General features: G+C 46.1%; 1 protein-coding gene across 15 annotated transcripts in view; it reads left to right on the forward strand.

The window, feature by feature from the left end:
* Positions 1 to 9,496, forward strand: part of LOC125018707 (girdin-like) — a 58,806-nt gene extending 49,310 nt beyond the window's left edge. For 2 of the 15 annotated variants that reach the window (XM_047602793.1, XM_047602798.1), the window contains 8 exons: positions 1,156 to 1,233; positions 2,609 to 2,845; positions 2,928 to 2,984; positions 3,816 to 3,896; positions 4,406 to 4,495; positions 4,854 to 5,161; positions 5,253 to 7,556; positions 8,263 to 9,496. In XM_047602793.1, the coding sequence (XP_047458749.1) occupies positions 1,156 to 1,233; positions 2,609 to 2,845; positions 2,928 to 2,984; positions 3,816 to 3,896; positions 4,406 to 4,495; positions 4,854 to 5,161; positions 5,253 to 6,161 (1,760 nt within the window). In that variant the 3' untranslated portion in view covers positions 6,162 to 7,556; positions 8,263 to 9,496. The remainder of the gene's footprint in view (positions 1 to 1,155; positions 1,234 to 2,608; positions 2,846 to 2,927; positions 2,985 to 3,815; positions 3,897 to 4,405; positions 4,496 to 4,853; positions 5,162 to 5,252; positions 7,557 to 8,262) is intronic. The other 13 variants (XM_047602809.1, XM_047602796.1, XM_047602795.1 and 10 more) reach the window with 13 other exon arrangements.
* Positions 9,497 to 12,544: the final 3,048 nt, after the last annotated feature.

Here is a 12,544-nt window from a genome sequence, read left to right on the forward strand (position 1 = left end):
AGACTTATAGATCTTTTAGCTTTGAGCTTGGCAGTATTACAATACTATATATAGTATTTAAGAGTTTGGAGTCAAGTCGAATCAAGTGCACCTCTTGTAGGTCAAACTTTGGAAAAAAGGTCCGTATTGTCCCAGGTCTCTCACCGTTAACCTGCCGATCTGTGCAGTTCACCTGTAAATCCGAAACAAACGCACTCTATCCTTAGCATCGCAGCTATTAAAAGGTGCAATGCATTGTCGCGAGACAGGTTTGCCGTGTCCTGTTGTTTGCTACGCTGTGAGAACTTTCACATGCATGTGCATTTGTAACTCAGAGAAATGTGTGCACATTCAACAGCGAAATATTTCTTCCCCAATGTAAGACAAAAAAACTTGTAACGACAAGAGTTCTTCATAACAGACGTTGCACAATCAAGTAACAACACTTATCCCCTTATTCTTTGTGCTGGAAACACCTTTAGTTTGCCCCCCTTTCACCCCTGATTGCACCGTTTAATACTCGTCGTCTTCCATGTGTCATCTACGTGTGGTAACGTGTGTCGTTGTGTGAAGTATGTAAATGCTCTGAAATCAGTTGGTAAATGAAGTGTACGTTAGACGAGCCTGTCAACACGAGTGAGCCTGTGTGCGTCGTTGACTGTGTGCAGATAGAAGGCGCGTGCGTGTGTGTATTTGCATAGTGCGTGTCTGTTTTTATATTTGTTTACATGATCTGTTTTTTTTGCATATAAAAGTCTGCCCTTCTAAAGTATCATTAGCATCTTTGAAAAACACATTTAAACTCATGTTAACTCACTTAAGCAAGTATTTTATTAGAAACACATGATATGTGATTTTAGATTTCATTTTAGCGGAGCTGAACACGCATAAAAATGTACATTACTGATGTGTTTTCAGCAGTGTTCGGTCTCCACAGTCGGATGATTCATCTGTTTGAAGTCACATATTGTAGTTGTGTCTCTTGCATTGTTGTCTGTTGAGTGTCCAGGGTCTCGGCTCTCTCTTTCTCTCTGTGAAACCGTTAACCACATCCCTCTATTCTGCCCTCCTTTTCTCTTTGTTTTCTTTCCCTCCACCTCCCTCCGGCTCGTTCTGTCGCTCTCTTTCTCCTCTCCTGTCTGTCTGTCTGTCTGTCTCTGGCCTGCGCTCTGACAGCTATAAAAAGGTTGCCTTTCATGAGGAACAGATCCAAGGACAAAGACAAGGCCAAGGCCATCTACCGGCGCTCCATGTGTAAGACCCTCGTTAGCCGCCACGCTAGCCTCCCCTCCCTCCCCTCCCTCCTACTGTCAGCCTAGGAGAAACAAAGAAGGAGCGGTCACTGATGACAGTCGTGCTCACACTGTGGGGCAGTGACGCCGCAGCTTCGGGTTTCACTCACAGCTGCTCTATTTAACATTTAAGTCGAGGCAAAAGCTAATATTGGGTGTGTCACAGTCACTGCACCCCAGTGCTGCATCCTGACGACATCAGTGACTTGTCCTTTTAACTTTTCCCTAGTAACCTCCACCCCCTCCGTCACCTCCTCCGCCATACGTCTGCCGCCTCCACTCTCTCCTGTAGAGTCTGTAAGCCTCTATCAGCTTCCACCAGTGTTGTGTCACTTTGTTCCCACTAACACAAGCTCAACAAACGTCTGAAAGCAAAAGATGTACACATGAAAACATATGTTTTAGGAATAAACTGTTAAAAAAGGTGAACTTCCTCTCTCTGGACGTGTGCCTCCGGTACATTTTCTCTACCAGAGCTCAACTTTGACAGAATGAATCGCAATGTGAAGGACAACTCTATGGGCAGCTTTGTCACGTGCACCGTGGTCTCATTTTGTTTGTTTATATTGTATGAAAGGCTTTGTGTGTGTGTGTGTGTGTGTGTGGGAGAAGGGTGTGCGTTCAGGTGACAGACAGCGGGTTTGCCTTTCATGCGCCTGTGGTGTGCTTGCCTCCGTCTTTGATTACAGCATGGCAAAACAAAAACCGCCTGGTCAACGCTCACACTCACCATGGAGGACCTGAAATGGAGCCTTTATTCTTTCTTTCTCTCTCTCTCTCTCTCTCTCTCCCTCCCTCTTCCTCTGTCAGCGTGCTGCATTTCAGATCTTATTTTGCTGACATGGACTCGCCTCGCTCAGACCTGTTGTGTGCAGTACCGGTGCTGCTGCTCGGGGCAGCTCTGCATGCCTTCACGCTCCTCCGCTCCGCGAACAAAGTGCATAAAGATAATCAGTCGTGCACAAAAGTATCTTAGTGAAACACATCTGGATGAGCCATGCCGCTGCCGTCTTTATGCACTTTGACTGACATTCCATGATATTGAATGCCTGCGCCGGCCGCGACTTTCAACAAGTTTGATTTTGTTGTGCGCCGCAAGATGACTTTATGAGTGAGACGGTATCAAGTCTCTATCATTTTGATTAAAATCTCACCAAAAAAGGCCGATTGTTTGTCCTTCAGCCCGTGCTGCTTATCTTTATGAGGATACTAGATTATAGTCTGTAGCAAAATAGTGCATTCATTTATGAACTCCATTCATAAATCCATTCTGAGATGTAATAGTGTCTAATTTCAGTTTTTGTCTTCACTTCCATCGTTCCACCCCGTCCATTCAGCCATGAATGACCTGCTGCAGACCATGGCGGTGGCGGGTGGCACAGGAGCTCAGTGGGCGTGCAGCATCGAGAACCTGGACGGGGCTGAAGCTGGGGACGGTGGCATGACGGGCGGCGGCAGGCGCAGCGGGCAGCGCATGAAGGAGCTCGCCCTTTCCACCAACGCCATCGACTGCGCCGCCCTCACCCTGCCCTCGGCGGGGCACAGCAGGGCCAAGCTCCGGCTGCAGGTCAAAGGTCAGGGAGCTGTTGTTTTATGGGATTTGTGTGATTTATGTTGTGACAAAAAGCTGTAGCGTCACTCTCCTCTGGATCTCAGCAGGTAATGCGTCATGCGAGGATGTCGCTGGCTCTACAGATGACCCCAAGAGTCAAGGTAAGACCAGGGTCAGACTGTATAAGTGTCAAATGTGGAGAAAGCACTACATAATCTGAATTTCTTCTAAATGAGGAAAAAGACTGAATGAAAAAAAAAAAAAAAAAGCAGGCCACGTCCTCAGTACTCCCACTGCTAATCTTTGGGCTGCCTCCCTGCCCTTTGATTAAGCCTGATGCACAGTTGCTGAAGCAATTTTGGTTGAGAGCAGCGGAGACAGAGGGAGATCAGCTCCTGCTGAAAGTAGGATTGACTCTAATTCAGGAGTTAGGACGTTATCCAGGGATGTTAATCTGCCGCCAGCCAACTATTCATCAGCCCTGTGCCTCTCTAATGTAGACGACCCAGTTGTTAAACAGCCGCCAAACGACTGACACAGGTTCCTAGCGCGTCCTGCTGCCAACACTCCAACTGCTGAAGCGTCTAACTCGCTGTACCAGACTCTGATCTTTAATGACCACTTATTGTCCCAAAACATCATTAAACTCTATCTGCGAGACCCACCTGACCCCAGAATGCACTCATAAAAAATAATGTCATGACCAGTTTTTCCCAGTTCATCTCGATAATGGCTGGAGCAGACATCCAGCTGCACTCACATACCGGACATGACTTATAATGTATCAGCCATTAGGTCATCTTCCAGAGGTATTATGAGATGGCTATTGATTTTTAAAGTAACTTTAAAAATGTATGTGTTTAAAAGCATTAAGAGATCTTAAACCTGTTACAGTGTGAGCTGCAGTAATGAGTAACTTGAAGTCCCATCGAACATGTCACGTGTCACCATGTGGGTGTGTTGTGTTTGTGTGTGTGTGTGTGTTTCATCAGGCCTGCAGGTGTATAGCAGTGCTTTGTGTCCTTCTCCTGTTGAGCAGAGCGCTATGTGCAGAGTGCCCTGTAGCATCTGTAGTAAGTGACAATCGTTCACCACTGGAGATCACAATGGACTGCTTTTCCTAGACATGATCGCAATAATCAGTAATGCAGAGGTGGATTCACAATGGCAGGGCGGTGTCACGCATGTCCCGACAACCAGTCTGAGAGGTTTTCACAGTCACTGGCTTCCGGCTGTGTCTTTACCCTGCTTAGGAGCAAGGTCACGTTGTCGTCACTCTGTTCGTCTCCTTTCTTTTCCTTCCCCCTGAAGTGGAATGGTCCTTACATTTACATGTCCCTGCCCTCGCTCTTCTGTCGGCTCTTTGTGTACTGAATGGACATATTGGGGCTGCGGCCTGGCACTGAGCCACCCTCTTCCTGACCGTCTGCCTGGCATGTGCCATCTGCTGCCCCAGCAGGAGACGCTCTGCCACACTGATGCGCGTTACTCCTTGTGTTGGTGCATGTTGCTGTGGGTACTTGTTAGCGTGAATAAATCCTAACTGTGTGTACGTGCGTCTTCCCTCTCGTCCCCTACCCAGCCTCCAGGCCCTCCAGTCTCCATAGCAACAGGACCATCAGTAGCAATAGTAACAATAACTCCCACCTCACTTCTCCTCTGGAGGGCAAAGGTATGCTCCTCCTTCCTCTAACCCTCTTCCTCTGCCTGTACTCCTGTCTGCTAACTAATCAGACTTTCTTCTTTTGTTGCCTTTTATCTTTTTCTTTGGCGCCTTTTCCAGAACTTTTAATGTGGCTCCTTTGATCATTTGAAATTATCTACGAAAAAGGAAGTTGCGGTGACATATTTAACAAACCCAAGTGGGACAGGGGGCGTATTAGTTCAGACTCAGCCGTAGCAGGCTATTTCAGTAACAAAGGCTTAAGACTTTGGTTGCATGCTTGCAAATAACTGAACAATCCGATCTTCACTAATGCAGTCCCCTAGCAGTGAAGGATGAAAATCATTGACTTCTTTATCCCCATCAGCTAATCACTGCCTGCGCCTCCCCTCAGGCACGCTGAACGGCAGCCTCAGCAGGCCTCACAGCGAGAGCAGCGGCGAGTTCAGCCTGAGCCTGGACCAGGAGGTGTGGTCCAGCAGCGGCAGCAGCCCCGTGCAGCAGCCCTCCTGCTCCCGCTCCTCTCACCAGAGCCCCCTGCAGATGCGCCGGTCCCTCGACCCGTCCGGCGCCGCGGGCAGCCCCGGCCAGATGCAGATCAGGAAGACGGGGTCTCCGGCCAGCGAGGTGCTGTCCCTGCAGCAGTTCCTGGACGAGGGCATCGACCCTGCGGAGGTGAGGCTCTTTATATTTATTTTTCTATAAAAGATTCTACGATGGTTTTAATCGTTCTGTACTTGACGCTTGTCTGTTTTGTCCTCTGTAGTCTGGCAGCCAGGAGAACCTCACCGTCGACTCTCCTCGCCTCTCCACCTCTTCGGAGCATCCGCCGAAGGAGCGCGCTTCCACTAAGGCCCGGGGCATATTGCGGTCATCCAGCGGGAGAGCGGCCCCAGCCAGCGCCGACCGGCCGCCGAGGTCCTCGGGGCAGCCGGGGCGCCCGACTCTGCGTAAGGCCGAGAGCACCCGCGTCAGGGGCTCGGCCCCGATCCGCTCCAGCCTGTCTTCGCAGGGCAAAGCCACGTCCGTGTCGGAGCGGCTGGACTCGGCTTCCTCCACGCTGCCCCGCGCCAGCAGCGTCATCTCCACCGCCGAGGGCACCACGCGGCGCACCAGCATCCACGACCTGCTGTCCAAGGACAACCGGCAGCCCGTGTCCGTCGACGCCTCTCCACCTGTCGCTCCCACCAAGGCGGGCGTTCGCTCCCAGCCGACACCCAGTGAGTACTACCCCTACAGCACCAACCCCAAGGGACCCCTTACCGCCGCCACCACCACCCCTCTGTCCAAGTCGCTCAGCTTACCTAGCCATAGCTTGGAGGACCCCGACCTCTCCACCCTCGAGTCTTTCCTCGGCCCTTCCTTCACCGTCGAGTCGGTGTTCATGGACTCCATCTTTAGCGAGTCGGCGGGCAAAAACCTCCCCTTCCTGTCCCTTAACCCCACCCTAGTCAGCAACATCAGCGGGCCTCCCGTCACAAATAAGCCCCACCCTCCCCCTGCGCCGGACCACACTTCCACCCAAAGCCAGCCCCCTCACAGTCAGTCAAACGGCCAGACGAGGTCGAGCTCAGCCGGCCAAGAGTGCAACAAGAGTGTTGATGTGAATAATTCAGACGAGGCACTGAGCCCAGAGGACAACCAGTCCCTGTGGTACGAGTACGGGTGCGTTTGAATGACAGGGAGGTTTCTGGCTTGCTCATCTTGATGCTCAACTCTGCTAAAAGAGGCGGGGGGGGGGAAACACGACTGAAAGCATAGACGAAGAACAAACCCTGCATCTCTGCATGTATTTATCAGAGCACTATCTATCTCTGTGTGGTGTATTTGGGTTGTTGTTTTCTTTTTGACGTGGTGTTTGGTTTTTGTTTTTGGTTCTTTTTCTTGTTCTGTTCTTTGAGGTGGGACTTTTAAGAATGTTCTTCCGTCCTCCTCCATGTTATGGTTTCCATCCGTTTTCACTGGTGGCTAACACATACTATTATCTGCTGTAGAGGGCTGTTTACACATTACACACGATCAGTGAGCAGAAGCACGAGGCCGAAGCAGACAGAGCCAATGCAGTGAAAATCACAGCAGCAGAAACCCCTCGTCTCAAAAGTAGCATCGTGTCAGATAATAGATTCACTTTCCACTTTTGTGTTTTATATGACGAATGAGAGTCCTTTTCACTCTTTAACTCAGTTATCATCAACTTTTAACTGCATGGTTTGGTTCTGTCTCAGTCTGACCTGAAATGCTCATTTTGATTGCGGTGGTCAAAATGGTTATCATGTTTACCTTCCATTTGTTTCTGTTGTTTTTTTGTTTTTTTTGTACATTTGGTTCCTTTTCTGTATTTACTTTTCTAATCATACTGACTGGAGCCTCTGGTCCGTGGACGGTGGGGCGCTATCAGGTGGATCTTAACTGAGCTCTGGGGCTGGTGACAAAATGATGGAAGCTTCATTCTCCAAATAATCAGAGATGTTTTTAGTTGAGGGTGAATGAAAGTTGATGGTAAAGGAAGTAGAACACAGTATGAACACAGTGGTTGTTGAATGTCAGATTTCCGGCAGGTTGTGATGCTGAAACAGGGAGTAGATAAGTTGGGAATGGTCGGAGATTGTTTTGTGAATGAAGCTGACATCATTTCTGTTGGTATTTGGAAACTTTTTATTTCCTCCTCCAGACGCGCCACAACTTAAGAATCGATGATATTTGATTTTATGTTTTAGACTGACATGATCTTGTACAGACTATACTCATTAAGTTATAATCAAAGACGAGCACTACTTCCTGTGCCTATGCTAGTAGATCTGTCTGCCTCTAGGTTCTAATTTATTTCTGCTCTTGTTCTCTGTCGATGCTGTTTCCAAGTTGCTTTATCGTGTTCACCTTGATTCCCAGTATGTGCACGCCTGAAGGAAATGAAAGTGTTCTGCTGCTCTGCTGATGTAACATGAACATTACCTTTGTCCTACAGATGTGGAGGGCAGAAAGTCTAAAAGCAGGAGTGGGGAGCCGCAGCAAAGCTGCTAAACCCTGCCCCCCCACCCTCGTCTGTCTGCTACCATGCTGCGAGCGCGTGGTGAGTGAGCGCTGCTCAAGCGGGAGGAGAAAAAAAAGATGGGGGGGTTGGGGGGTGGGTTTGGTCTTGTCGCCATGGGAACCTAAAACATGGTGTAACAGATGTCGTCCATCCTGCTGTGCACTTGCTTCCCCTGCTTCTCTAAGCTGTTACCCAAAAGCCCTCCCTCCCCGCTGTCCCGTCCGTCCCCTCACTGTCCCTGTGGTGCCAAACGCCTGCTCACAGACCCCGACGGGACCCCGGTCTGCATGGCATATGGGCCCCTTCACCGTGCTGCTCTGAGTGGATGCCTGTTGTCTTTGACCCTAAATCTCCGATGCGAGAAGCCGCGTGCTCCAGCGGTTCCGGGTGTCCCTCCCACATGATGCGTCTTGTGCTGTCGGTGGTGTTGACTGCTGAGTGTTTGATACTGTTTTAAAAAAAAAAAAAAAAAAAAAAAAGGTGACCCTTTGCTGTTCTCAAGCTGCTGTCATTGCTGCATGGCTTTGGTGTCGCGCTCAAATCCTTCCCCTTGCATGTAAACCCAGGCTACCCGCTTCTCTCCACCTCCTTTCCTCACGTCGCTGTCTTCGCTGACACAGTTTTCCGACTTCTTACCTTCCGCCTCTCTCTCTTTTATTGTCTTTCTTTTTGTCCGGTTTTCCTCCTAACCTGTCTTCTTTCTGTTCTCGATTTTTCTCCCACCTTTTGCTTGCTTGGGACTCAGAGAGAAAGGTGGCCTTGGAGCTGTGAGTCTGAAGCCTAGTAGAGTTAATCTGCTGAGACCGTCTACAGTGAGAAAAGATTGTATATCCCAGTTTCGTCCCTTGTTTTTAAAACCCAGGACTTCAGTAGAGAAACATGGCTTCCTTCTCTGTTTTGTTTTTCTTCCTTGAATCAAGGAAACGACCTAAAAATACTAGAAAATGTTGCAGTGGCAGTTTTTTTGTTGTTTTTTTTTTTTTCCATTAAGACTGCTGTGGCAGATTGCACTGCCACGTGTGGGACGGCTAGACGTGCACTAGTCTCTTCGGACTAAGATTAAAGTGCCAATGTTCACACAGCAGCCGAAAGGGCGACTTCAACCAGACTGAGGACTCCATTTTAAACTTAAGTCAGGCAGATTATCTTCTGCCCATTGTCACACACACAAAAAAAGAGTCTTTGTAAATGGCCAGAATGCACAAGCAACGGCAACATAACGCATGTCAGCACAAAACACTTTGGGTTATTGTATCAGACTGAAGAATCACAATCTGCATGGAGCAATCAGTCAGCCAATCATCCCACTTCCTTTATCCGATCAAGGACGACGACGGTGTTCAGTGGGAGTTTTACTCGCCGGGATGCCAAATGGACTTGGACACTAAGCCATGACAGCTCTGTGACTGGCGCCTGTTGCCTGCCGATCACAGAGCGAAAGTTGTGTGAACTGAGCGTGAACGAGAGAGAGAGAGAGACTGACGACGGGAGAGTTCCAGGTCACCTATAAGGCAGTCGGCAGTTCGCTGCACATGCCAGTCACGGAGATCAACCGACAAATCACATTTCACCATAGATAATTTACCAAATGGCACAGAGTCATCTCATTAATCGCCTCCCATCCCGCTCTCATTGGAGACTAACAGTACGAAGCACACGTGCAGTGTGTGTGTGTGTGTGTGTGTGTGTGTGTGTGTGTGTGTGTGTGTGTGTGTGTGTGTGTGTGTGTGTGTGTGTGTGTGTGTGTGTGTGTGTGTGTGTGTGTGTGTGTGTGTGTTTCCTGAAGAGGCCCCCCGGTAAGGATCTGTGTGAGTCTGACTGGAGTATAGGTGACCTGTGACGTGCCCCGCGCACACACAACATGTGCAGATTTCTGTTGTCGTGTTGAACATGATGATGTTGGTGATGAAACCCAGTGTTTTCCTCCTTTTCCACTTTTACATGAATCCATTTGATGTAATTAAAATTCATCAAGACTATGGAGTGCCCTTCTTGTTTATTTTGTCATTTTAAGGAACATCAGTCTGTGTTGAACAGTGTCGCCCTGCATTGACTTGGGCCAAAAAAAATTAAAAAAAAAAATACTGCATCGGGACGTTGTTTTTAGGAACGCAAAGTTAAAATGACTCCAGTGCTGCAATAAATACTTCCGTTGTGTTGAAAATGTTTAAGAGAGACTGGTTCTACTGTACAGTCATTTAGGAGGCTTCAGTTTGAAGTGTGCAGATGTGGAAGTACATTGAGAATTTTATTTGGATATTTTATTTATTTTTTATTTATTATTATATTTTATCGGGAATATTGTGTCTTACTTACTCTAAGGATGTAAGTCCTGTCAGTATGAAATATATAAAACCACCCAAATGAAATGGCTAAAATCAGCACCACATTCTTTAATATAATATACATAATAATGTTGTGGTAGACATATAATTCTTATAAAGCAATTTGGCAGTTTATCTTTTTGCTCTTATTTATTTATTTCTAATTATCCAGGCGTTAAAGTAATTTAGTATTAATTATTAATACTGTAGTAATATTAGATGTTAAATTGCAGGCGTTTTATCACTTCTATTATCGGTTCTAGTCTATTATTAATGAGGTGGTTCCATTGAAACGAGTTTTTGTGAGGTTGACAAAGGTGCTTTATTGTGTCACCTGCCTTGTTAGTTTAAGTCCCTGAAAACTTTAACTTTATCAGCGCGAGGGAGAACACACATGAGGGTTTGCAGGACCTCCGACAAAAATGAAGATTCTTTCAGTTGCACTGACCTTTATCAGAAAAGGAGACCATTATCCCAGTACATCAAGTCTGTCATGGCCGACCTCATGGATCTTATTGTGCCTGAGTGACGGAGGGGACCGACACCGTCAGGAATCAAAGGCATGAAAACCACAGCCCCACCCCACAGCTCCTGATTACACTGGATCCTAAAACTCTTCTACTAACAATTTTCCTTTGCTTCAGTTACCTCTCTGTGTTTCTATGTGGTGCTGAGGTTGCAAACTAAAAAATAATTAGGAATATGATTTGAAAAATCTGATTTGAATACAGAATTTTGTCCCTCTATTAAAACTCAGGAAATACCCGGTTGATTTGTTTGCTGTTTGGCACCCCCTAGTGGGACTAAGTACTAAATACAGACTTCATACAGAATGTTCTACATAGTTCAAAGATCAAAATGTAAGATGAAAAATGATTTTGAATGAGTCCATTAGTTATGTTTGTCTCCAAAACCCACCTCCTACATTATTCATAGTACAACTTCAGATGGTATGGTCGAAAATTTATCTTGATAACTATTTATACTCAGGCAGCAACCTCCGGGTCTGAGCAGTGAAGCCAGTGTGGAAATGTAAAACATTTCAGTTCATCGAACAACAATTTGAGGCTGGTTCCAAAAGGGAGCAACTCTCCATAGTCGCCGATGTTAAAATGCCCAACTTTACAGAAATATTAAACATGTTTACAGCCTGAAAAACAAAAAACAGTTTTGGTCTCAATGTTTTATTTTGTTATTCACATGACAACTGTATGGGAGTGATTTTTTTTCTTTTTAAACTCATCCTGTTCGTTTTAAAATTCTGCAGAAGGGCATGCCCGGTGTGAATGAATCATGAAGTATTCTGACCTCATAATGTCACCTGCTCCAGAAGTCATGGACTCATAATGTCACGCCCCATCATGATCCCATAGTGTCCACATGTCGCGGAGGTCATGACCTCATAATGCCTTCTCCGGTTCAGATAACATAGCTTGGTTTAAAATAATCCCCCTAAAACCAAAACTCTGGTGTCATCATAGATCGCAGATATGAGATTATCCACCTGGACATGTCCATAGTATTTGTGAGGTTTTGGCCCATTTTAAAAAATGAAAATAATGCAATATAATATGTGAAATAATATGTGACCGCTTTTCTGCAGCTACTAACAAAACATCGAGGACATATTTTCCTCGCACTTTTTTTGTTGTATATTTAAACTGTGACCAAAATGGAACCAAAATGTCTCATCTCCTTGCATCTTCTACTGCTGCTTACCCTCACTCGGGTAGCGGGGGTTTCTGGAGTCTATCCCAATTGTCATCAGGTGAGAGGCGGGGTACACCCAGGACAAGTCTTCAGTCTACCCAAAATGTGATTATTTATATTAATATTCTGTGTAAAACAGATACCTTGTTGTCACCCATTCTTAAATAGCCTACTAAATTTATATTAGTGGTGTCTTATACAAGTGAATACAGTCTGATTGTTCATGCATTAAAATGTCATTTTCAGAAATGAGCCCGTAACTGAACAAGAACAGATGATGTAACCTAAAGAATTTAATATAGCGACTGTTCACAACCTTTTGAACCATGATAAGAGTTATATTAAGTTACAACCTCCTGAGATCCTGCGTCCTCATATGGGGACATTAAGTTTCAGTTTTTATTGCATCTTATTCTGCTTCATTTAAACGTATTGTCCTTGTTAGTGGACACTTTAATCTGCCATCTAGTGGTAGCAACGGGTCAATACACTAGTCGGTAAAAACCGGGCGGGCGGATTCATTCTACAGATGATCACAGGACAAAAGTGGACGACGAACAAAATCCTATCAAATTCTATGGTTACAACATATTTATTTATGCTTATTTCTAGTTTGACATAGTGTGCAAATTTAACAAATTTTGTCAATAGCAACAAGCTACAATGATATAAATAATCCCAGTGTCCTCATATGAGGACAATGTTCAAAAACTACTACTTCCTGTTGAAAGATGATGCTTAGTTTTTATACGTGTTAGGTCCTACTGAGCCCAAATAACTTTGAGAGATTAAATATGCAAGGATAACACACATTACTTTTCTCCTTGCACTAAGGAGCAGATACCAGTCCTCCCCACCAGGTATCGCCTCATGCTACCAGTAGTGACACTGACTCTAGCCAAAAGCAAAACTAGTGAAAAAGAGTCAGAAAAGGTAAAGAGGTTCTTTCCATGTCATTGACCTGTAAAACCATTCCTGTTTGGGGGGTGGCCT

The sequence above is a fragment of the Mugil cephalus genome, chromosome 13, assembly GCF_022458985.1.
Source record: "Mugil cephalus isolate CIBA_MC_2020 chromosome 13, CIBA_Mcephalus_1.1, whole genome shotgun sequence".
Classification (NCBI taxonomy): Eukaryota; Metazoa; Chordata; class Actinopteri; order Mugiliformes; family Mugilidae; genus Mugil; species Mugil cephalus.